This window comes from Cyrtonyx montezumae, unplaced genomic scaffold (assembly GCF_038088225.1).
Source record: "Cyrtonyx montezumae isolate F1298 unplaced genomic scaffold, pur_monq_1.0 scaffold_31, whole genome shotgun sequence".
NCBI lineage: Eukaryota > Metazoa > Chordata > Aves > Galliformes > Odontophoridae > Cyrtonyx > Cyrtonyx montezumae.
Window position 1 is genome coordinate 4,415,544 of NW_027072036.1, and position 26,596 is coordinate 4,442,139.

The following is a 26,596-nucleotide window of genomic DNA, read 5'->3' on the forward strand; positions in this document are numbered from 1 at the left end:
GCATGCCTACAGGCTAACTGCCGAGCAGAGCTCTTTGAGACAGCGTTGTGAACAGCACTACATACAGCTCAGTACAATATACAAATGCACAAAATACAGTACGTTGTTTTTCTGGCAGAAAAGATGGGGAGGGTCATGCCTGTTGAAGCAAAACGGGCTCAGATTTTAGGCTCAAAACACAGCACATTGGCAAACAGCACATTCTGAGAGAACAGCAGGAGACAAGCTGCTTTACCGACCCTCTGGTTTTCATGTGGAGAGCAGGTGGAGTTCAGAAGGGCTGGGATAACAGCAATGCCCATAGAAACGATCTGCAGTATATATACTATGAACCAGTGCAAATAAAAACAGTCAAAAATGCAGTTCACGAGTTTACAAAGTGCAAAACTTCCCAGTCCCCTCACGGAATAAATGCTCATCTCTGACATCTTAATATTGGTTTACCTTTAAAGTGGAATGAAAGAGTCCCGTTAATTTGTTTCACATTTCAGTGACTTAAAGGTAGAACTATCCCAGCCCTCTTACTTTATTTGCAAAGTGAAATGAAGTTACCAAGAACTTAATTTTAAAAGGAAAGTCCTTATCAAAGAGGAAAAAAGCCTAAAAACTTTTAATAACTCCAGACATTGTATTGACGTCAAATAGATTTAATTAAGCATGTAAAAACTTAGATCTCAATAAAAAAATCTTTTTGTTTTACTTCAAAGATCTTCCACGTTTCAAAGCCAAAAGTATGGCTGAGTTCCTTTGTTAAACCAAACGACTGCAGCGGCCCGTGGAGCTCGCCGAGTCCTAGAAGCATTTCTGCTACTTTGGTTTTGATTTAAAAAAGGAAAATCCGAGATTCCTTCTGACTATAAAACTTTCCTTTCAAAATTAAGGCTTTTACTTTGTCCTTTTAAAACCGCAGAGGTGTCCATTCTCCCTCAGCTCAATGGACACAGTTTTCTTTTCGAACGCTTATTGCACTAAAAGATAGCAAAAACAAGTTGTCAGTTTTCTTTTTAAAAATAAACATGGTTACATTTCTAAAAAATAAAAGTTGATGTTGACCATATGTTCTGTAATAATTAAATTAAAGCATTATTATTACTCTAATAAATATAAAAGAAACAAAGGAAGCTAAACTTCAAAAACACGTACATATGAAATCACATTAAGGTGTGAGAGGCAGCAAGTAAACTAGCATTTTTCTTTTGTCAAGAAGACCTTAGCTCTAAAGTTTCAGTCTGGTGTTTACTGTATGCCATCCCATAATGCTTGGGATGCCCAATCAAAGCTTTGAGATATTTGACTTGCCAGATAGAAAATAATTGAAACTTTTGGACTAGGTAAAACAGCAGCTTTAGTAAAGTCATCAGGGAGCAAGAACAGTTGGGATCACCACTGCCTGCACGTAACACCACTAGCTTTGTTTGCTTCTTAAGAGGGAACTGTTGGAGCTGAGGACTCCAAAGCGTGAAGAAAGGCAGCAGTTGGCTAAACTAAGTTCAAATGATTGGATTAGTGTGCAAAACATCTTCCCTCCCCTTCAATTTTTTCTAGTTAGTGCTGTACATTCAGATGTACTCAGATATGTTCGAATGCTGATGGCAATACTGAGAGAAAGATTCCTCAATTGGGTGAAAAATACTTTTTTTTTTTTGCACACTTTTCTCTCCCAAACAATGATCGTGACTGTTCTTATACAGGTTGCTTTTTTGTTTTTTGAATGACACCATCCATTTTCTAAATTATTATTCTTTTTTTTTTTTTTTTGCAAAGAGTTGTGCTGCCGAGCAACTTGAGGTAAAGGCAAAAAGAGGGTTAAACTACGAGAAATTAAAACTACAACAAAAACGATGGCGGTGCTCCCTACAGGAGACCGTGCCACAAAAGCAGTTGGCTGGTTTCATATTGCATAATAGTGCTGTGTTCCTCGGTGAAGTAAACAATCTTCCTTGTGTCAATTTAAGGGTTAGCCTCTCGCCCCTGCACAGTGTCAACTTCAGCACGACTGGAGGCACGCCCCATAAACCAACCCCACTGGAAACATACATTGTATGTGGCTTAGTTTTGCAGTTCCTCCTTGCAGTGAGCACGCTCCCCTTGTATTGACTTAAGCGAAGTACATCGTGCGTAAGGTGTCTTGGTGAATCTGTACAGCCTTCGCGAGGGCCTGCGGGTCTCTGCCATTGCTCTGCCCTGAAACGTGGCTTCCTTCAGCACTGCAAGGGGATGAGAAAAGTTAAGATAAGCGTGGGGTTAATTCCAGTGCCGCTGCCTAAGTGTCCCTTCATCACGCAGGAGGGTGGTGTGGTGGCATCAGCAGAAAGCCTGAAGGCTGCAGTGGGAATAGATGAACCCCTTCCCCTCAGCTCCTTGATGTGTCTACAGATAACTCACTGCAAATACACTGATGGCATTCACATTATAAAATACTTCTGATGCCCGAAGCAGAGTGAGAGAGACATAAGGCTCTAAACTCCAAAGCAAAATGCCAAGTGTGTGGCTTGATTCCTTCATACCACGGAGAAGCTGTGACAAAGTTTTACAAAGCTAACGTTGTTCTTGTGATCCAGGTGTTATTCAGCAGAAAAACACCAACCTGCTCCTGCCTGACACAGCCCACAAGTCAGGAATGAGCATCTTAAGCCTAGGTGCAAAGCTAACAAGAATTATCTGCAAAATAACAGTAATTACCTACAGCCATATCGCTTTATGCCTGACAACAGAGCACAGACCAACAAGGACCAACACTTAAGGACATGTGTTTCTCTTCACCTGTCATGTTCTTTGTCCACAAGATGGTATCGTGCTCTGAATGCTACCAGGTGAGCATAATACGCTGGTGCAGGAATAGAAACGGACCGTGTACAGCGCACATACGTGTGGCAGAGCTGGTAAGTCAGCAGCTGAAGTTCATCTGCAGTAAAACAGTTATCATCCCACAAAACGTGATAGTGTGAGGGACGGCTGGTACCCTAAGAAGAAGGGAACATCAGTTTACTTATCTTTTTTTAATTCCCCATGCAATCAAGTCAGATGCTTAAGTTCATAAAAGGCCAGACTGTCTAGCCTGAATTCCTAAGTAACAGCAGCCAAAGACACTGCAGGATTACGTCAGCCATAAATGTACTACAGAGATTAAAAGAAGTCTAATATTCATATGATGATGTTACTTCAATTATCCTTGCTTGGGAAATGGAAAACCACATGCCTCCTAAATAACCCTTAACGACTGAAACCTGCTTCCAACATGACTAAACTGATACTCACGCTGACTTTTACCACCCTAACATTTCCTTCCAGACCACAACAGCTACTGAATGCTGAGTACAGTTCTCAGGAACTCTTAGAAGTTCTCCAGTAAGCTACTGACATGCAGTTACTCTGGAAGACAGCCCTCTGAAATAAATGAAAACTCATCTTTCTCCTTGCTTCTCCTCCAGAGGGTGTGATGCACTAGAGCTAAACCTTAGAGCACAACCAAATTAAGTCAATAGTTGTATTTTACCCATACTAAACATTTTTTTAAATGTATATATTTTAAAATACACATATATCCACACATATAGAGATAAATCTCAGCTTAGCTGAGACTTACTCCTGGCTTGCTGTAACAATACATTTATATGTGACACTTTTGCTTCAACTTAAGATTCTTAAGAAAATAATATTAATCCAACAATAGTGTGATATTTGCCATGGTTTTGGCTGGGATAGAGTTAATTTTCTTCTTTTGATGCAGTGGTTACACAGAGCTAAGGGCTTTTCCACTTCTCATGCTGCCCTGCCCAGCAAGGAGTGGGGGGACACAGGCAGCACATCCAGCCTGGACAGACCAAGGGGATATCCCCTCCATAGAGCACTGTGCTCAGCAACAAATGCTGGGGGAAAGGAGGAGGAACTGGGGGGTTGTTCAGAGCAATGGCATCTGAGACAGAACTGAGCTAAATGCCACTTCCCTACCTAAGAACTGTTTGTAAGCACAGGCTTCACAGAAGAAAGAAAAACACTGTTCTAAATCCACATTTACTTACAGGACAACAATCCTACCTGTATTCCAGCATGACTGCAGAGGTAAAAATCAAACTCATATGGATGTGTAATGTCTGTATCTACAGTTGTTCCAGCTGGAATATTGCCACTTCGTCCAACCTAAACAAAAGTTTTGTTAAAAACAGTGCAGCCAACAACTTCTTATACACTTCAACTGTAACTAAAAACACAAGTTTCTATCCAATACACACAGCATTTCAGTGAATGACTGTCTCAGCTTTGTTTGGAATGTGCCAGCACAGCAACCTGGGATGCCTGATGTGGACACTGTGTGGCTTTTTCCTCACTGCAATGCAGAATACTGCATCCAGAACCTTAGGACTTGGAAGCTCAGAAAGCCAGAAGTGCTGCACACACTAGTACCCATGTGCACTGTGACAAAGCCCAACGGGTTTCTTTGTTTTGTCTTTTATAAATGTACTTATGGTCAATGATTTTTCAATTTGGTGCCACATTTTGTGCCAATCAATTCAACATCTCGCCTGAAGGGAAACAGAATCAGACTGACAGTGAAGTCCATGCTAATATTTGGTCTAGCAGCATAAATACTTGACACCAAGCTTGTACAGAGGCAGGACAACAATTACCCTTTCTGTTCTGTCAGCACAGAACAACCGTGTATGATGTCGTTTCTGCACCACAATGTAGGTTATTCCAGGCTGGTAATCCTTCTCCAAACTGATGCAGGCTTCTCTAATGGCTAGCAGTTCATAGTACAAAACCTATAAGAACAGAACAGGCTTTCAGATTATATTCTACACACAACACATAATTAACAGTTTGTAGTTTACACTAAGTTCAGCTCTGCTACACAATCATTGACCTCAGGAAGTGCTGCGAAATACACTGTTTCCCAAGAGTAAGAGTTGTTCTTTCTAGACAGGGAAATAGCAGCTTTTCTTACCCAACACGCTTAAGAAACTCCTCTAAAAAGGCCCAGTAACGTTGTTATCTCAGCACAAATAGAAGCAGCACAGCTTAATCCAACAGCAGGGCAGGAACGTGTTTCAGACATCTCACAAGTGAACCAACCTGTCGAAACTGTCCTTCAGAGACCCCGTCCCTATAGAAGATGATACGCGTGGGCTTGAAGCGTGTTGACTTGTAGAACTGGATGAGAAGCTCCCTCACCATGGAGGCCAGGTCTTGGATGATTTCCTGACGGGGCCGCTGCACTCGCACCGTGGCACAGTATCGGCTTGGATGAGCATCCATACTACCTACAACCTTCAGGAGAACACTGCATGACTAAAAGCAACGAGCCCAAAACTACACAAAACACTCACGAAGCAGTATTATTTCCTTTAGGTTATTTCAGCAAAATGGTTCTACTTAACATGACTGCCTTGATTTAAAAATTAAAATGCTATGAGAACCAAGCATCAAGCAGTACTTGAAAAGAAAAGACAGTTTTTAGAAACATTGGAAATGTGCAGTGAGAATTGGCATGAGCCCTGAAAGACATCTGACAAACACAGGCCATGAGTTGCATTTGCTGTTCTAACATTCACTCGAGATGAAATAAAAAAACATTGCTGGTTTAAGAAAACTTACAGCAGCTATGGAAGGTTTCTTCCCATCTCCAGCAGGAGGGTGAGTGACATCGGCTCCCAGAAAGATCACTGGCTGCTGGAACACAGAAGGTCTTCAAAAGAAAAAAAAAAGCATTAAGTCACACTTGCAGATGAACAGTTGGTGCTCAATATGGGGCTTTGTTTCTATTTCAGCTACGTTGCACAGAGACTTTCTTATCAGGTATTCCAGCCAGACCTAAACAATGTGATCTTTGTGTGCAAGAAATAAACTTCCACAACACTAATGGCCATTGCAAAACACACTGCCACTGAACTGTGGGCATGATTCTAGTGGAGAAAAGCCAAAGAGCTGCACCTTAACAATACAGGCAGTCTCTTACAGAAACTATTATTCTACTGTTTGCTTCCACTAGTGCTGGGAGGCCAGCTAAGCACCACTTCAGTGGTGCCTCCGCCATGCAACAGATGGCTGGGTACAGCAGCATACACATTGTTCTGGCTTGCAGGATACAAGCAGCAGGATGTGCTCCCAGTGCTTCAAGATATTCTTCCATGCACCATTCCCTCCATGCTTAAACCTGGATTCCATTCCTTCAAGAATCCTCAGGAAAGAATTCCTAGATTTTGCACTCTGTTTTTTTTTCTAGCTTGCACGTTGCATATGTCCACTCTGAATTGATATACTCTAACAATGATTAGAGACCACCAGAACTTCTTGTCTTCAGGAACGACAGAGCAACATGTGCTCCTCCAGAACAAAGCACATGAGAAAGGGAGCATGCATGGCTTAGACTGAAACCCCACTGAAGGCTTCAAAGCAACTGGAACACAGAGATTACCCACACAAAGAACAAGTGTGAGCTGAACTACTTAGCCTAACAACATGGTAGAAGTAGGATGCTCTCAATATACTTCTGCCCTTACTGACAGCACATTGGAATGCTAACAAACTTAGATTCCTTTGTGATGTGTGGCATACTCCTAAACCTGCAGAACACTTCTAATTGCACTGATATTTCAACCCCTCCAGAACTGCAGTTGTTCTTCAAGTTTTTGATACTGATCGAACACGGGAAAACACTTCAGACTTAACTCACAGGCCAACAACTATTCAGGGTCCACGCAAGAAGAAATGCAATTCCAGCTCATACCACATTCTACCAGAAGGATACTTCCATGTATGTCCTGGTTACAGTTACATGTTGGGTGCTAAGTGTTAAAGAAAACCCAAATACGTCTCCACAGAGGTTCTTACCGCTGATGAGGTACAAGGATGTTATTGATTCCTCCTAATTTAACATTAATCTTCAGGCACAGGTTTGAAAGGGTCTGCGGAGATGTTTTGATGACATTTTTGACTTGAACACACTGCGTGGCCATTCCCAATAGTGTATCTCCCACACGTTTCACCTCCGCTGTGAAGCAAATATTAGGATACAAACTGAGCCCATTTGAAACTACTGCCATGTTTTGATCTTATGGCACAATTGAAATGTACACAGTCTGTAAAATAACTCTGAATTTAGTCAAATGCTCAGACTTGCTTCCAATTTATTTCAACTTCAGTCACAACTGGTTCCTTATGTCTAATGAATGCTCCAGAACAGTTTTGTAACGCCATGCAGACATTTAAACAACGCTTCACCAAACAGGTGAAGCCCAAGGGATCCCCTTACCATACACTGGTGTTTTTCCTGGCAGGATGACAATGATGAGCTGAAGCCCTGAATAGGTGTTCTTGAGGTGTCGAAACATGGGCTCCACGCTGTCTGCACCCTGGGCGTATTTACAGAAGCAGGGCTGCCCCTGGATCGGCATCCCCGCGTCCTTGGAGATCTTACGCAGCTGGTCGGTGAAACCCCTGAAGATGAACAGTTTACTGGATTTTTGTATTAGCAGCACAACAACCAAAGCAAAAACAAGAGCTGTGTTACCCATATGAAGGATTTCACACAGCTTTCGAAGTAGCAATTTTACAGTACTCATGTGGAGGCCATACAGCTTCGAAACAACACGGGTCAGAACAGAAAACAGCAAGTTTAGAGACTCTTAGTACTCCATTCACAATGCTAAATGAAACTAAATACAGAGCAGCAATATCACAAGACTCAAACAGTGTTTTGACTGCAGCTTCCAGCAAAAAAGCAGCTGGGATTCTCTCTTTAACACCTGAGATGATTAAAGCCAGTAAAACAATCCTAACATTTCTCATGTTCACGTTTTCACTAAATGGTTTCATTACAAAAGCAGTCCAAAGCCTGAACTATGACATGCCTTACTTCAGTATTTCTTCTCTGCATTGCCTCTGCGTTGCAAAACAAGCTATAGCCCACATTTTTATCTCAACACCAGTGTGGAATTGTTTCCCTCTCATGTCCCAGACTCCATGGCTCGGGGTTGCCACCGTTCGGTTCTGCAGAAAGAAGGAACACAATGATACTCAAGTGAGTGAAGGAGAAGAAAAACAAAGCCTGCCATTTAAAGTTGGAGCCCTGCACTGCACAAGGCAACCGAAGAGGTTAAAATAGTCAACAGAAACAAAAGTGAAAAGGGGAAGACCTCACCCGTCCTCCATACTGCAGCATCGGAGCGGGCAGCACGCGCCCTGTCACGTGGGCCATCTCATCCCGGACTTTGAATTGGAACTCTTGAACAAATGGATCTGCATCATAATTTGCACTTCTCACCTAGAAGAGTTTTTCCACGTTACATAATCCATGTAGCATACATCACTATAATTCATATTAAAATAAAGCCTGACAGGAATGCTGCTGAAGTGTTCTACAATCCCTCTTCACATTGAAAAAAGCTTAGATTCAACTGTCTATGCTCAACTGCCATGAGATGTACTGGATGAGATTTTTTCTTCCCTTACTTAGATGCTCAATTGTAATACACTCATCCAAGAGCACTTTGCTCACTGAATAGATCAAAAAGGATTTTCCTTTGGAAATAAGCACACCTCAAATTAAATTAACTCCTTTAACTACGGCACACTCTTGTCTTCTGTATTTTTCAGAAGAGTCTTGTTTCAACTGAACACCGCTGGTTCACTTGTCAGCTCAAAACCAGATCATTACCAATCTGTTTATAAGTATTTTCAGTTGAATATTTTTAAGTTTTACATTCCGAGTCAGAGAAAACACAAATGCCTGGAGTGGCTGGATTCAGCAGCAGATACGTAAGGGATAATGATGGTGGAGGCACTGAGTGACAATATTTAGTGTGTACTGAGGAAAGCAGTCAAGCAATTGGAAAACGAAGCTCAGGAGACCTGGATTCATTTTTCCTGTTATAGATTCCTTGTGTGATATTGAGCAAATTTCAAAATAGCACTTTATTAACCCAGAAGGCTAAAAGGACGGAGTGAAAAGGTTACGTTGCTTATTTAAGAAATTTCTACAATAACATGGTTTGTCGATGTGTGACCAGAAGCCACTGAACCAGGAGACCTCCAGCACCATAAACTTGTTGCCAATAATGCAGTCAGCTGTGGCCTGCTAGAAGAGTTGCCAGGCTGGGGTTAAGGCAGGACTGTGGTCTAAGACATCACTTGCTGAACAGTTCAAAGTGAAACTGAAGAACTCACCAATCTGCTTATTTCCTCCTGTCTGTCCGGAGCAGACCTTGCTGTGGCCTTTATCATAGTTGATGTCTGATTGTCTGTTAGCTTCTTGATGCACCGTTGGCCAGCCACAATGTTACATACCTTGAGGAGAAATCAGATTGATACGCAGAGCATTTAGGACCAGATCCTGACACAGAGTGCTTAGAGAATTCCACAAACCTCCACAGTGTTTAAGCAGCTGCACGCTTTTAGTTCTAATCTTTAAAGCACTTAAAGCATGCAGTCATCAGTGAAATAAAAGAAAGAGCACAGAAAGAATATGTAAATACACAAACATGCTTGCACTGCAAAAAGATACGGCCTCCCAGTAACCAGCTGATTTCTCAGAATAAGTTCATTACTTCTAAAGGCAGGTAGGTGTGTTTCTGTTCCTGTCCCACTTGCAGGCAAGGCAGATGAGGATACTTCAGCTGGAGGTTGTATTTCTCTCTGAAGTACTGTGCTACTGTTCTCTCCACAGTCTGGCCATTTTCTAACTGTAAAGGAAAGCTGAAAGAGATACAAGCTTTCACCAAAACTATTGAAAGCTGAGTTGGCAATTATTAGCACTCCCAGAATGAATACAATGAGATCCTATTAGACATGCAGTGCTCAGCTACTGCACACTGTACACTGACAAAAAAAAACATCTTACGTTTGATGACTTGCAGGCCTCCTGGTGACATTGCAAACACGGTATTTCCGCCTCATCGTTCCACAGTGAGTCACTTCTACCTTTAGACCTGCACAGGAGGACCAAAGAGCCACAGTGTCACAGCCACACAGCGACTTGCACAGGGGACATGAGATTTCTTTGATAAGAGTGTGCTCTAACTCAGCTGCTTTCATGCTCGGAGCTCAAACAGCGAAACATGAGGCACTATTCTCCAAATGTTCTTAAGTGACAAGTGGACTTCTGACTAATTGGGTATTTTCCTCAAAAACAGGTCATAGTGCATAGCACTGAGCATCCATTGTCATCTGAATTTCTCAAGGCAGTTTCAATTTAACAGGCACATGACTAATCTCTGGGGGAGACAGGGCTGTTTTGAACCACGGTTTTTGGTTCTCCTTCTCAGTGCTGTATTCCCCTTAAAAACTGCAGTTACTGTAATTAAAAGGGCAAAACCAGATTTCTTCCCTGTTCCTTTTTCCTAGCCTTGTAGCCATACTCTGTCTGCAATTGATCATATATATATACATGATCACATCTTGGCTGGAGTTCCCAGATACTACATTAATAAGAGCAAATACTGACAGCAAAGGTAATCTCATATGCTCTGACTGTGGTAACAAAGTGTCTCAGGCATTCAAGATTAACAGACAGAATGTCATTCTCCACTTATGAGCCTCCAGAATGAAGGAAGATGGATGTAAAAAGGAAGCATGTCGGGACTACTATATGTTTCCTAAAAGGTACATTTTTTCCCCTCCACTAATGACTATTCCATGAATATACTGGTTTGCAAATATAGTGGAGATTTATTTTTCTGCTGGCCAGTATTTCAGCAGAGTCCAAGCTTTCATCAAGTAATGAAAGTGCTCCAGAGCAGAGCTTTGAACAGCTAAACTCTTTCAAGGCTCCTTTCTCTGCAAGTCACTCTGAAATGAAAGGATATGGGAAAACGCAAAGCAAAGGAACATATATGGAGTGAAACTATGCTAAACATAAGCTTATGCAATTCCTTTGGAATGGAATTTGGCCTTCAGCTGCAAGTTATCAAGCAGTACTTGTTTTTCCATACAGCCACCAGTTATTCCAAGTCACTGCAAATAGCATACTTTCAAAGAATCAATTAAGTTAGCTTCCAAATCGATGTTCATTTTGCCTCAGCATCTAAAGACCTACAGCACAACAGCACTGCAACCTCAGTGACCCCTGCTTCTAAAAGGTTAGCCAGCCAGCAAGGCAACAGCTGCCCACCACCAACCAGGCAATGAACACTTCCCCCATCCCTCCTTAAGCCATGGGAACATCTCTCATTTTGCATCTTCCCTTTCTGCAGAACCACACTGCCTCACTCAGGACAAGAATGGCAAACATGATGTGCTGCAGTTCTGACAGGTGCAGGTCCCCCCTGATGCATAGTAACTAGGAGGGTTTCCAGTTAAATTAAGTCCCTGGAATGACCCCAAGGGACAGGACAGATACATTCCTACTCACCCTTTATCTCTTTGGTGAATTTTACCCGATGAGAATCAGTCAGAGGTCTTGGTTGTTCATCAATATTATGAATGTCAAGAACTTCACACATAAACTGAATCACAGGTTGTGCTTTGTAGAAGGCAGTGGCAGAAACTAAAAAGAACAAAATACCAAGAAAATCCAAGTCAGAATGCCCTGAAACAGTAGATAAATGAATGCCCCTTCAGATTCCAGGTAACCCACAAGAAAATGCTGTGCAGCACTCGTTTCTCAAAACAGATTAGCAAGCCTTTCAACAACCACAGTGATACACTGGTCTCCAGCATTGCTATCCAACAACTGCTTTGCATTTCAGGGTTTTGAAAAGGTTCTTCCCCAGATAACATCCATTTCTAAAGAGCTGTATGTCCTAAAAAGACTGTACTGAGCAACAAGCACAGCCAGCATTCTTATCTCTGCTGAAGGCTTTTTAACATGTAAAGCTAACCCTATTCAAGATGCAATATATGATTTTGCCAGTATTTGTTAGCCACATAAGCACTATTTTAAGTACACACAAATTATGTTAGCATAGTAATTAGTGCAACCCTTGGTTTATCAGCATCCCACACCGTCCCTGCACACTACCAACCAAGTCACATTAAGTGACAAAGTTGTTTATAGTTGACTTGTTCCATGGAAATGAGATCATAATCCACTTAGAAGTTATTTTGTCACTTGCTTATAACTTTTAGTAAGAAATATGACACAAGCTATAGCCCAGCACAGTACATATAATCCAGACATTTAAAACCTTAAATAGCGACAACGTAAGACAGCTGATGAGCACTTCACTGAGCTCCCAGAGCTCCTGCACCAAAACCACCACATCCCTGTGCTAAGGCAACAGAACATTCTTCAGACATGTGTCACTCCAGCAGGCTGCCAGCCCCACATGACACACTCCAGCCAACGCCTCCGGATGCTGATCAGTGAATGAACATGCACAGCTCACATCCCAGGGACCAGCAGTGAGCAGCTGTGCTCCCACAGCAGCACAAGTGACAGAGAAACACTGCAAAGAACACTGCACGAGCTTCAGCAACAACAGAGATCACTTGGTGGGGTTTGAACATCAGCTTTAGAAGCTCAAACCACAACATGAGGTCATCAGGCCATAAGCTACAGGTTAAAGCTCTTGTCATTCACAGAAAGGACTGAAAGAAATCATCCTTTAAGAGTAACTACAGTGCTTTTTTAATAGTGAGACTGACAGAACGCCGAGGTCACTTGTATTCTTGGAGATATATCTGACCTTTATTCTTAGCTCTGAATCTCAACTTACCATCAATGTTGAGCATCATCTTCCACATGGCAGGCCGGACAGACTGATGGAACCCAAACCAGACCTCCCTGCCACCCCCCAGGGGGTGATCGTATCCTTCTGGAGCTGAGAAGAAGGAGCGGCCCACAGGGGTGTACCTGGTGAAAGATCACGAGCACACCTTTATAGTGTCACTTTCCAAACACGAGATGAAAAACTGTCCTAAGATTGTAGCACACAGTATTATTGTTTCTTGCAATTCTGAGCACAAGGAATCTCTGCCACATTTAAAGTACACTCTCAATGCTGGTGCTCCCATTGTAGTGCTTTTAAACGTAGACAAAACATTTACTTGTTCTTGCAACAAGGCAGTTCACTTTTGTTTTCCGATTTGCAACCAGTAAAGAGTAACTTCTGTCACAGCACAAGTTCTGCACAACACACTGAGCTGACTCTCCCACTTTCCACTTTGCATATTTTACTAGCAAAGTGTACACTGCATTAAAACGTGGTGGTAACAAAGAACTACAAAAATGTTGTTTCCCAAGCAGAAAAGAGCCAGCAATCAAAAAGGAGCCCCAATTGCTCAAATAAGGCAGAACTAATACAGCCTTCCCTAACGTTTCAGGGTAACAGACGTGGTTAGGACAGGTATCTACCCTCATCAACATACTTAAACCACAAGATGCATGCACCATTGATGGGTATATCAATGAATTAAAAAGACTCATGCTTTCAGACAGTCACCAAGTGAGTGGTCTTTGGCTCAACTGGAACAAAAAACATGGGAGCAGTGCTACAACATACTGTAAGCTCTCCATATTTCGTCACAGACACATTATAAGCAGCTTCTGCTTCGTGATCTTTTCAAACAAGATTATCATCTGCTTTGGAGTTTAAATATCTATAGAAATACATGTAGACAACTACACTCTATCTCCCCAGCTCAGCACATCAGCTGCTCTGTGTGAGGGAACCATTATTTTTCCTTTTGCCTGTGAAGAAACAGGATAAAAGTGTCCCAGTGGGGATCCTTGAAGTAAAGATAGACCACAGGAAGACAGTGAACCTACTTCATGGAGGGCAGGTGTCGTAGCACCACATCGACAGCATGAACAGGGTTAGTGCTGATAGGTTTGTCTAGTTCCAGAGGCTCAGGCAAGGTTCTTCCTGTCAAAACTTCATGCAGCAAGTGCCAGCTCACCCGAGAAACAAACTTTATTGACACTTTGAAGGGACGATCTTTTCCACCTTCTCCTGGTAACGTCACATCCAAATCCACCTGGGTGGGCAAAAAGAAAACAAGTGGCAGCTGAATTCTTATCCTCTTTATTCCATACCCAAAACAAGAGGCACTGCTGGAGGAGAAGCATTTTGTTTGCATTTATTGAGCTGGAAAGCTGGGAGAGGAAAGGTCTACGTAACATAGAAGTTGCATCAGCTCTTGGGATCAGCCTCATAGAAATGATCAAGACACTTGCTTTCTCAACAGCGGTTTCAAAAGCACAGTTCACTTGCCATCATGGTTATTCACCACAAAGTAATAGCTTCCCCTGTGCTACAGGAGGGCACAGAACATGTTCTTCAAGCCTCTGGCTTTCTGGAGATGGCTTCTGAAGCTCTGAGCATGCTTAGAGCAACCTCACCCCTCCACACTTGTACAACACCACAACACTTATGGAAAAGGCATTTAGTAACAACTTTTCAATACAGTATTTAGAAAAAAAACAGTTTAGAAAAGTAAATGGAAGTTACAGTTAGAAGAAACAAGCCTCAATAGCTCAAAACTCCACACCAATCTGTTAGATGTCTCTTTGAAGTTGAGCTGCGTTTTCTTTTGCTTTTCCAACTGTTATAAAGTACCATCAGTTTTTCCAGTTATCTTACCCCAGTAGTGGCCACGGGAAGTGGATTGGCTGTATAAAGGCTTCTTTTCCCATCATAAACTGGTCGACGGTCCCCAAATATTGTCACTTTAAAATGCTGCACCATTGAGTCCACCACCTCCCTAGGAAAAAAAGTTGGTATTTACACCAAAACGTTTGTGGAGAAGCTCCACACTGGAACATGCTTCAGGGCAAATGCTTCAGAATCAGAAACTATTTTTGGTGAAATAATTTTAGGAAGTGACAGAAAGAGCTGAGGCCTCTCTCTAACCTGTTCTATACGAAGTGAAGATGCACTTACCTGGGAGGAAAGCCACAAGCTATTAGGAAAAGCCAGTACAAGTCTACAGCTGGAAGTAATGCTACTCCATGGAAGCAGCAAAAGTTAACTGTACTGCATACCTAATAATATCAACCTGCTCCCCAATTAACAAGTCTTGGACTCAAATTACATTTTATAAAAAAAAGGTGTCTTAAGTCTTTGCTTGTCATTAATTACCTAATCTTTTACAATAAAATCAAGTAAAAAAGGCTCAGATTTGTGCACAGTTCAATTCAGCCAGTTTTATTTACCGTGAGTTGATGGCAATAAAGAAAACAAACCCACTGTAAATAGAGGCAAGCACTGAATTTACACTTGAAAAAAGAAAAAACACCATCAAATTTCCATCTCATGTGAAAGAAAAGCCTCCCTGATATACACAGCAGACATATCACCTGCAAAGGGGCTTTTGCAGTACCTCTGAAATGAGCTTTAGGTTTTGCATTCTTTGGAGACTCTTTGTGTTCCAGTGCTTTTTGTGTTTATTGATGTAATGCCATTCCCTCATTCTACAGAAATTCCACATTTTCCTTCTCCAACATATGCAGAACCAGCACTCTTGTAAAGCAGAAGCTTACTCATATGCCATTTCCTGACCAGGCAGTATTACCCTAAAGCACTTCATCACAACAATAAACACCAGCTTCCTCCTAGGCAGGGCTCACAGCAGCACTTGCACCTCTCAGGTGGATCTTGGAGAAGGTCAAACTCTCCACTTTGCACATCTATGTCACAGAAGTGTTAAAATTCAAGCTTTTCCATTGCCAACAAGCACAGCAACACACTAAAGCCACTTTAAAATAACTGTTTAGTGCTCAGTTATCCTCCAGAACAAGCCCAGCTGACTAATGGAGACACTTCAGGAGCCAGTATTTCCACCAGGAAAAGTCACTGCCTACAGCTACGTCGTTTTTCTGATGCCCTGAAGAACAGAGGTGCTGCCAAAGCTCTGTGCCCACAGTACAGCACCTGCCACATCCAACCCAACCAGAACCTGGAACAGGCTCTGTACCCATATCTCAGGTTCTAAGCTACACAGAGACTTGATTTGCTTCAGTAGATCCCTCTGCTTAAAAATGTCAGCAGCAGCAGAATTTAGAAGACAAATGTCACCTTACCTGTTCACCCTCCGAGGACACTTATCTGGTTTGATATCCACCTCATAGAGGTAAACATCAATCTTTGGGATTTCAACTTGGAAGCAGTTGGCCAGCAGTTTAATGGGCTTGCCCATGGTGCCATAGCCAGGCCGCCTGGGCACCATGAGCAGGGGCTGTGCCCCGACGGGTCCTGTTGGAGAACAAAGGGACAGATGAGAAGCCAAGCACACCAAGCAAGCTGCATTGCAAAGGTACTAGCTTATCTTTGAGTAGCTTTTATATCTTAAACGCTCCTCACAATTGAAGGTACACATACAGCTCTCCCATCAAGGCTTACTGATGTACTTTCTCATTCTTAACCAAGTCACAGTGAGGCCAGGCAGGCACCTGAGCTAGCACCTATGTTGGATTCAACACCTAACTAGATGAGAATGTATTCTGTATGGTTTAGACGAGAGCCCTCAGCTCAGGGTCCTGGTTACTCAAGCCTTACAAAAGCAAACAGTAGTAAACACGGTCCACACTTGAGAATTTCTGCTGGCCATGACACTTAACAACACCTCTTTCTGCTGCAGCAATAAGAACAACGTGCTTCATAGTCTGCCTTGCTTTGAGTTTTTACAAATTACTCATCATACAAATGTCAGAGCGTTTGATTAAATTAGTTAAGAGCTCTCCCCTCCACTCCCACTCAGTGACGCAGACAGCAATTCCTGCCCACTCTTTTCATAGAAGAGTTGAAATGTCAAGTGCTGGTAAAAAAACGTCTTATTTGTCTTTTGATTAATCTCCACCATTCCTGGAACAAGCTGTATTACTTGGAGGCAAGCTGTGTACTGACAATAGGTGAACACCAGAGTGAAGTTCCAGGGTAACATTTGCCTGGCTCTACCCAGAAACCTACCAAAAAATTCTGCGTGGGTTGGCTTCAAGCCATAAAACAGAACAAAAACATAAAACAAGAGGCATCATTAAAAACACCCTCACAGCCCATGCTTATGCAAAACCAGTTCCAAGCATCTGCTCTCCTCGCTTTTGCTTCATTTTAATACTATGAAACGAGTACAAGCAGCCCTACGTTTTACTCCAGATATATTTTCAGAATATAAGCATATGTAAGAAGTTACTACTGAACGTTTGAGTGACATAAGTGACTCCATAGCTTGTTTTAATATTAGAAGAACATGCGTGGCAGAGCTTATGTATGGTTTCTATCTACAGGAAATGCAAATAAACTGCTGCTTGGATCGGGGCTGTCCAACCTCCCCACCCACAGCTCGCTCTAACACACACGAGTCGTGTCAGTGTCTGAAGGTATGGGAGCAGAGCTGGTCTGAAGGGGGTGGTGAAGGCCAGAAGTGAACAGGGAACGCAGGATGGCTGACACCTGGGGGACCACTGCTCAAAGTTCAGCTTTTCAGCAGAGCACACAAGTGCTGGACAGGAGACAAAACCCTGCAGGGCTGTCCCATCACCTGCACTAACAGAATCCCAGTGTGAGCCGAACAAGAGCAAAACCCCAAAGCAAAGAGGTGGCACTGGCTGCCATGCACGGCAGGGAGCACTCTGGGCACGGGCTCAGAGAGCACCATGGGGAGCAGAGAACTGCAGAGGAAGGCGTTGGGATCAGAGCCATTGGAGCTGCTCCAGTCGATGAGCAAGAAGCACAGGTCTATATGCCTTTCAGGAATGGTTTTTAGATGTTCTGCTGACTTGTGTTCCTTGTGAATTTGCCCGAGGGATCCTGCAGAAGCAAGCTGCAGCTCTGTTCTGCCCCTGTCCAGCAATGCACACAGTGCCAACACTGAACCGTGGCAGGCTCAGGACCAGCGTGTGCCTGACAGACTGCTGCTACTTTACAGCATCAATATGAACAAATATCTTAAGAAAAAGCATCGATCAATTATCATTGCTCATAGCAGCTGCTGGAGTCAGAGCACGTGAGCATCCTTCAAAAGATGACAAGATTCGCAGTACAGAATGCAGCATTTCCACAGAGCTCATATGCAAGGAAAGGACTGGAGCTTTTGGAGGGATGAGGGAGGAAACTAACAGATCAAAAAGTTAACTAAGTGCTGAAATAGTTAAGTGTTATTCACGAAACATGCTAAAGAAAACACTCTCATACTCAAACGATTTTTTCGAAGAGCTGAAGCTTGCAGAAATGCTGAGAATATAGTTTCTGGTTGGGACATGCTGTTAATTTCCAGTGGGTTCAGTTGGTACTGCTGGCTGCAAGGCACATGCCCCCCCAGAACACAGTAACTGCGGAGCTTTGGAGCCAGATCCCCTGTGTGGAGCCCCCACTGAAGCCACACCATTTGCCAGAGGGATGGGGAAGGAGCCAGCAGCTCTGATGGGATCTGAGCCATGGGACAGCTCCTGCACAGGGACAGAGCTGGAGAGGGCTGTGCACATTGGGCTTGCATCGATGGAGCAAACGGACAGCACTGAGCACAGCACAGACCTGCAAGTGCCTGCAGAAAACCATGTGAAGGAAAACTGGAGCTTCTGGCATGCAAGGCTGTTTTGCAGCAAGAAGAAATACTGCTTTCTAGCAAGATGCTAACAGAAGATAAGGGTTTCCTTATGCCATCCTTCTGTAGGGAAGGGAAGCCAGTACCAGGCTTCCAGATTAACCACTTCCCCACTGTGTGCATCAGCATTACAAATGTTAAAAATACGAACAGGCAATTGGTGAATGGTTTTATTTTGGGGTATTAAACAGTTCTAGAGCACTATGTGAAGGGTGAGCAAACAGTTTGCAGGCTGTGACAGAGGATGCAACAGGCAGGGGCTCAGAACACAAGGCAGACCTGCATTAAGGGCAGAGGGGAAGGATCCCCTTTCATAGGGCCCCTTTCTGCTCAGGTTCAGAGGCCCAGCCCGTGGAGCTCAGAGAAAACCCTACCACCAGCAAGATGTGAGCTAACATCAGATTGGAAAAACAGAGAGAGGAGATCCTATTTAAGCACTGGTTTCCATAATCGAGCTCCTTCCCTACACCAGAAATCATGAATTGCCTTATTTCTGTAGCAGCAGCCTCTCTGGGTGGCATTACATTATTTATGAGTAATGCAATCCACGTTTTCTCAACATTCCTACTTGCAATTTAGGCTCTACTTAAAAAAAAAAAAATAGTTGCAGATAAGTCATGTTAGAACTCATCACAACATCCATCCACTGCTGCTCTGCTTTCTAAGATGCAAGCAGTTCCCTTTTCCTACTGCACTGACTGAGAGCAGAACAGCAAGATCCGACACACGGCGTAGGACTAAATTTAGAGCTACGTTACCAGAAAATAAAAATCATTTCTTATAGTTACTGAGCAACCCTTCTTCAGGCATAATACTGAAGCGTGCTTGACACCCTCAGCAAGATTTGCATGTGAGGATAATTAAAAGGAGCAATAAATGAATGGCTGATTTCGTTGTTCTCACAAATGGAGAGCAGGACAAAGAAGTGAGAAACAATGCCTGGTGAGCATTCAGAACAAAATCGATTCGTATCCAACCATAACTCCATCCTTAATTAAAGGTAAGTGCTTTCAGTGACAGTCCAGTTACAAAAGCTATTCTAATGCAGAGAAAAATGACTTAATTAGCGAGATCTCACCGACCCCTGGCAGGTCACTGTGCCACCCATCCTCACTGCAGTTCCCAGCCTCAGGATCAGAGCTGAGCTCTCAGCCCATCCTGGAATGCTCCAAAGCATCAGCCAGCTGCTGACTCTCAGTTCTTCGCTGCAGGAATCTCTGGAGCTGGATGCAGTGGGGGACTGCTATTTGACTGGTGCCATCTAAATGCAGACCAGATGTGTCAAAAAGCCTCATATTCCTGACATCTCTTTCAAATTATCTTGGAAATTTGCTCAAGCAATATCCTATCTGACACTTCAACCACTATGGAAGTAAAGAAAAGAGGAAGAAACCATTTGTAAAGTTCATACTCAGACCCCAACAGCTTCCACTGCAATTCCACAGAGGCGAAGTGCCATTGTAGCTCACATCACATGCATTCCTGACTGGAGTAACTGTTGAAGGCACTTATGATTCATTCTCCCTTTCTTCTCAGCTCCACCCATAAAAATATAACTTCTAATGGTCCTCCCAAGCCACCAGCCTCAACACAGCAAAGCAAACGCTCTAAAATGCCCTAAGAGCCTACAGAAAAGAGACCAGATTAAATATCAGTGCCTGTTGTGCTTCATTAAAAACCACAACAGAGACAAGAGAACAGCACGACACCTTAACACAAAAAGCTCAGGACTTGGGAGGGATGATTTTTGAGGTCTATGCAGACCAGGTCCACAGCAGCAGTGCTTTTGGAGAGCCCCAAAGAAGCCTTCCTCACACCTCCAGCAGAAGCACAATGCTGGACACTCAACCACACAGGAAGCTGCCTTCACTTTTTTCCACTGATCCACCTTCTTCACATTCTCCTCTCTTTCCTTCACAGGAAAGGATGTTCATCCGAATGCCCTGACACAAGGGAACCTCAGCCCTCATCATAGTGCCCAGCACGGGTTGTGCCCACACTGCTGATGGCAAAGGGCTCCCAGATGCACAGGGTGCTTAGCAAGCAGGAAACCTCTTCCTTACAAAGGAGGCTCAGGGAGGATCACCCACCCGCAGGCCGAGCTCATCAGAACCAGTGCTGAACCACTTCAGCACGTGGGGTAAAACCCATCACATCACAATCTAACCAAAGGGAAACCCATTCTGGAGAGAAACCCAACTCGTTCCCGCTCTGCTCTTGCAAAGTTGAGTCTTGTTGTGAGACAGCTTGAATCACGCCGGGTTATCACTTCACAAATAAAGACTGTTTGCATACCATCCAAATTCCGCGGAACTGCTAAAATCCAGTCCTTTCCTAAAATGGTTTCAAATCCATCACTTAAGCTCATTAAGCGAGGACAAGGGTGGTGAGCTTTCCCAGCCAAATCCACCGCGGTGTTAAACCACTGTACAAACACCAGAGGCACCGACACGCAAAGAGCCGACGGCACTCACCCAACACCGCAAGCTCCTGCCTCACCCCGCAGCAGCCCGGTGCCACACGCCAAGGGAAGGGCTCCCAGCACACCCAACTCCCTTCCCAGCGACTCAGCCCAGATTTTAAACACGCAGTGCGCCAGCACTGAGCCCACGGGAACAACCCAAACAACGAAGGCCCAAACGAAGGGCATCGCATCGCGGACACAACAGCACATTTCACCCACTGGGAGACGCCGAAAGCGGCGTTCCAGGCGGCGATGCGGGGAAAGCCGCAGCTCTCGGGGCGATACCGCGGGGCACCCCGCGCGGACGGGTTACGCAAGGCGGCTGCGCGCCGCGGGGCGTTACGAAACGCCGGGATCCGTTCTGCGGGTGTTCCCGGCTCCGGAGCGCGGGCGGCAGCGGGGAAGGCCCTCCCGCTCCCCGAGGAGCCCCGCGAGGCCCGGCAGCTCCGCTCCGTTCCCTCGGGACGCGAAACCACGAGGCGGGGGCACGCAGCACCGCCGGGACCGCGCTCGAAGCCCCGCTAGGCCGCTCACCTGCGCTGCTGATTTCCATTCATGGAGCTGGGCGCAGCCGCTCGGGGCTGCAGGCTCCGCCGCTGAGCTGAGCTGAGCTGGGCCGGGCCCGGGCCCCGGTCGGGCTGCTCTGGGCGGCGGCGGCTAACCGCTCCTTTAGGCCGCAGCTCGGCGCCGCGCCTCGGCCGCTCCCGTCCCCTCAGGCGGCGGCGGCGCCCCCCCGGGCGGAAGTTGCGTGGCCGCCCCGCAGCCCCGACTCACGCTGCCGCCCGCCCGCCGAACCAGCAGCCGCCGGAAGTCCCGCCCCCGCACGCCGAACCGGTCGCCCTTCCGGGGAGGGGCGGCGCTTCCGCGGAGGGCGGGAAGAGGCGGAACCGGAAGAGTGCGAGGGGAGCGCGGTTGCCGGGCAACGGCGCCGTGGGCGGGAAAAGCGGCGGGAGCGCCTCCGTGAGGGGAAGCGCGGGGCCGGGGCGGGAGCTGCGTACCGCGCGTGTCCCGCGGCTGCCGTCCAAGGGTTACGATGACTTTTTGGATTTCTAGCCGCAGTCCCAGTGAATTCACGCCGTGGGTTTTTTTAGTCATCGCCAAATGAACGGCACCGAACGGAGCCGTGGCCTTTGTTTGGCTGAACTGCGGCCGCAGCACAGGGCCCCGCTCCCCGTCAGTGTGCACAGCCTTCCTGCAGCTGAGGGGCAGCACAGCACTCACAGCGGCCTGAAACCCCATCCCTGTGCCATCCTTCCATACTGCCCTAAGGACCGAGCCTTGTGTTTGCTCTTCTCTTTGGGAGCACAGATAGAGTTTGGGAGAAGAAAGGGTGATTGGATAGAGCGCAGGGCCGCCCCGTTCTGCGCCTGGTGGAGGTGATGCTGTAAGGCTTCTAGAAACACAGCAGTTTAAAGGAAACTGCTAGAATATTTCCTTCACTGAAATCCTGAAAGGGGAAATGTGATCGCCACGACGTGAGAGCTGAGGGCGACGTCTCCTGTGGGCATTTCCTGCAGCCTGGGGCTGTAATCAGAGCCCAGCACCAGAGCTCGGATGCCAACACAACACCTGACACCACGGCTGGCGATCTGTTTTCCAGGACCTCAGACCCAGCGGCACAAGGCACCAATTTCTGTTACATCTCTCTCTTGGAAACAATTCCCCTGAAACTGCTGAAGATTTCTGCTATTGAGTAGGACTCGTTTTAAAGTGTTATCATGTTAAAAGCAGCAGCAGATGAACAGAATTGGTAAAGATGCTCAGTTCTGTGCAGTACATTCTGCGTGCTAACAGTCCACATAGATTACCTATCAAGTATGTGCATGCCATTGGCAAATGCTTCCCTAAAATCGCTTCGCATTATTCAAAAACCCACAGTTAACAGCTTAACTGATAAATAATTCAGTGTCTAAAGGTCTGCTGATACATGTTTGCATGGTAAAGCACAAACAGATCCACAGAATCCAGAGGATGGCAAACAACCTCCACTTTTGTACCCAAGACGCACGTCTGAGCTCTTGGATGGCTTTGCAGAGGACTGTGAAGTTGGCAGGCAATTCCAAAGCTGAGAAATGTTGGAGAAACCCAGAGGACAACGTTTAACCCCGATCCAAAAGGATCCTGAAGTTTTTTCTTACAGTATCTTGGAGCCAGTGGCCCTCTGTAGCTCTCTGAGCACGAAGCAGTGCTGTACGGCCATCGGAAGTGATGGTTCAAACAGACCCAGACAAGGGCAGGAGCAGGGTGCCCTGGAGATCAGACCAATCAGGTCTGCAAACAGCTGAAGTGAGATGTGTAAACGCACACAGGTTTACCTACAGCAAGGGACTGTTTGAACAAAGGATCCAGGTAAGAACCTGAGTAGCAGTTTTACATCGGGTTTTGGATTAGAGTCAAGGCAAATCCAGGGAACAGTCCTGCCTTTATATTTCACTTGTCTCAAAACCACTCAAGTCACACTAAGGCCAAAAGCTCAGTGCTGGAGTGGTGGCGTATTGTGACGTACATTTCAGCCATTTAATAACCCAAGGAGCTCAAATGAAGTCCTTGCTCAGACAGATGGTATTATAATGAAAAGTGGAATTAGCTATCACAATCCAAGGAGCCTTAAGCACAGTTGTTCACTTCAGTGTTTCTCTCACTACACTGAACTAAGCTGGGAAGTGAGGAGCTTTGGCTCCTCCACATCTGATGCAATTCAGCTGCAGTCAGCACTTCTCTGCTCGTTCCTCTGCAAGTGAACTCAGCACTGAGCTTCCTCCTTCCCCACACAACCTGACTCAGGAGTGTCACCCCAACATATTCACATTGCTTTTATTTAGGTCTTCTGCCAACACTTACAGGGTAACAGACACTTGGGACTGCAAAGTCAAAGTTGCAAGCAAAAATCAGGACCAAGGCAAAAACAAAATAAAAGAAAAATCCACAAAAGCCATCAAATCGAACATGAATACAATGTTCCAGAGCTCTTTAATCATACCATTTTCTTTAATAAAGAGGTGGTTACGATCTTACAGTTTTATCTTTTGGCCTAATCCAAGGGTTTTGTTACTCTTTACCAGTCTTAATTCCACGCATACAAAAAAAAAGGAAAAAAAAACCCACAAAAAGTTGATATCCAATCTTTAAAATATAAGCCATATTTTCTTAATAAAATAAGTTTTGTGCTGCTGCTTGTTTAGTAAGTACTGTACATCAACCGTTCACATCTATTTAACAAATGGACCATACAGAGTTCAAGCTAAAGCAAAAAAATAAAATAAAACCGCAAGAAAAATAACAACCCAAAGAGTGTTGTGTAAACACCCCACGTACAGTTCAACACTTGTATAAAGGAGGTACGAAAGGGGCGAGAACTGAACACAAAAGCACTGCAGTCCCCATCGATTTTCTTTCACAACTACTGAAGTGCAAATCACTCAGGCAAGATATGAATTTCATTTGTTTATTGCTGTCCTGCTGTCTGGCTTCCCTTCCTAAAAGAATGACATTCTTTGCTTTGTTCACACTCATTTTCCAAGAAGAAAACCTCCCACGAGGCGACGCTGGATGCGCTGTGACGCCAGGCATTGTGTCAGAGGCCTGCAAGTACTGGGACACCCCGCCTGCCCCCGCTGCGTCCAGGTATGAGATAAGGGAAACAAACAGCATCCGACAACTGACAGGTAAATGGAAGTTACTCCTCTTCCCACAAGGCTTGCATGCACTTGGTGATGTTTCCAGTTGCAGGAGGAACACGTGCGCACTGAGAAGGCAGAGAGACTCGGGAGCCATTCGGGATGTCCACGTGGGGTTTGTGGCTAACTACAAATCCTGATATGTCTCTGGGTTAACAGCTATCTGCTACGGGTAGCAAAATGCACAGCACCTCAACATGCACTTATTTGTTTGTGTCTCAGATGAGAAAACAGTAGAAATATTGAATGCTGGAGCTGTGCAGAAGGTACAGTGCATAGTCCGTAATAGAAAACATGCGGGTAACTCAAACCCCTTCTAAATATCTTCAAAGTGGAAATACGGTTTAAAGGGCACAGCAGCTATTGAGTTTGGCTTTTTTTATTGAATCAAAACCATGAAAACCCAATGCAGAGGGTGGAATACGGGCAGAACACGATCTGCAAGTCAACAGCTGAGCGTTTCAGAAGCTGTGAAGCTTTTGTGTAGTTAAAATCGCTGTTAAAAGTAGGTGCTACATCAGCAAGTCTTCATTCATAGTTCTCTATGAACAGCCACCTTACAAATGAGTGCAAATCTTAAAGGTCCATTTTACATTTCAAGTCTCAAGGTTAAAAAAAAAATGTTACAGAGCAACAAGCTGTTCCTGTAAATGCCCACACTATCTCTTTTCAAATGGTTAAAAATGGCACGCGCTATGCCACAGCGACCAAAAGACATTTCAGAACTCTAGACCCAACTAAAATGCTAAAATAAAAGCTAGGAACCAGAAGACCTTCGCCCCTCGCTGCCGCCAGCAGCCAGGTGCTCTCCGTCGTAATGCTGGTGAACAAACCAATTCACAGAGAGGACCTTGGCCTGAACCCCGCTTTTGTTCTCAACGAGGGGCTTTCTAACACAAGGTGAGCAGGTACAGCCCCTCTGAGATCATTCTGCTTTCAATGAACACAAGCCAGAGGTCTGAGGATGAAATGGAGAGGTGCAGAATTTGTGTCACTATGCAGGCACTTGTGTATAGGAATGTAGGCTTCTCGCGTTGACATAGTGTTGATGCATTCCCTGCCCTCTAAAAGCTCTCCTAAGACTTCACACCCTACCGACCACGAAGAGTTCCTGGTCTCCTCCCCACCACCCTGCAGACAGACAGCAGTGGCGTTTGACACGAGGTGCAAAGGAGAATATGAACCGAATACTGCAGTCTCGAGGAGAAAGACAACTGTGCTAAATGTAGGATCTTCACCAGAGGTGACCTCAGTGGGCTCAGCACTTAGTTTGCATAGCATATTGATGTCTTCATTTTTCACAAACACGTTGCCCGAAAAGAAAACAGGTAGAGTGAATTCCTGACAGATCAATGGGCCAACATGACTACTGTGGGTTTCATGAAGGCAAGGCGAGTTCAAACATCAGAAAGGGCAGAACAAGGTGTGCTCCCATCCGCGTGCACCGACAGGGAGCAGCGCCTGCGACAGATCCGCTGCGAAAACACGTTCACTTCTGGCAGTAAAATGATAACAGAGCTCCTCTCCTGAGAGCTCCGTAGGAGTGCACACAGTTTCTCTCTTTGAGGAAGTGTTGTGCACACCTTCCATACAGAAAAAAACCCACCTGCCCACGTGATATTGGTAATGAGATGTTACTACTCGTTCTGCGCAGCACAGTGAGTCTGAAGCACTCACCACGCTACTGCTGGAAACAAACAAACCAAAAAGGCTTTTTTCCTGTTAAAAACACAGGTCAGTAGGAGCTTCCCCACAACAGTAACAAGGAGTTGGTAATTCTGGCTAAGGAACGTCTCCGGTGTGCTTTCAGAATACAGACCCCGTGCAGGAAATCAGCCATAACGTGGCACAAAGAGCAGCAGAAGCTAGCAGCACGGCGATGTAAACTCTGCAAATGTGAATGACTTGTGTGTGTTTTGGCAACAGACTCAGTGTCGTATAAAAATAATGCTTAGTAAAAAAATCCCGGTGTCCATCA

At 44.9% G+C, this 26,596-nt stretch overlaps 1 protein-coding gene across 1 annotated transcript; it reads right to left on the minus strand.

Moving 5' to 3' along the window:
* Window positions 1-688: 688 nt before the first annotated feature.
* AGO3 (argonaute RISC catalytic component 3) lies at window positions 689-21,520 on the minus strand. The gene is made up of 19 exons (XM_065744603.1): window positions 21,476-21,520; window positions 15,959-16,130; window positions 14,520-14,640; window positions 13,706-13,914; window positions 12,654-12,790; window positions 11,348-11,482; window positions 9,839-9,926; window positions 9,546-9,693; window positions 9,166-9,285; window positions 8,141-8,263; window positions 7,856-7,989; window positions 7,253-7,437; window positions 6,832-6,991; window positions 5,596-5,686; window positions 5,074-5,268; window positions 4,629-4,763; window positions 4,039-4,140; window positions 2,764-2,963; window positions 689-2,207 (listed from the first exon to the last, which is right to left on the minus strand). Exons 1-19 carry the CDS (start codon window positions 21,492-21,494, stop codon window positions 2,099-2,101), a joined length of 2,583 nt encoding a protein of 860 aa, XP_065600675.1. The 5' UTR covers window positions 21,495-21,520; the 3' UTR covers window positions 689-2,098.
* Between the last annotated feature and the right edge of the window lie 5,076 nt (window positions 21,521-26,596).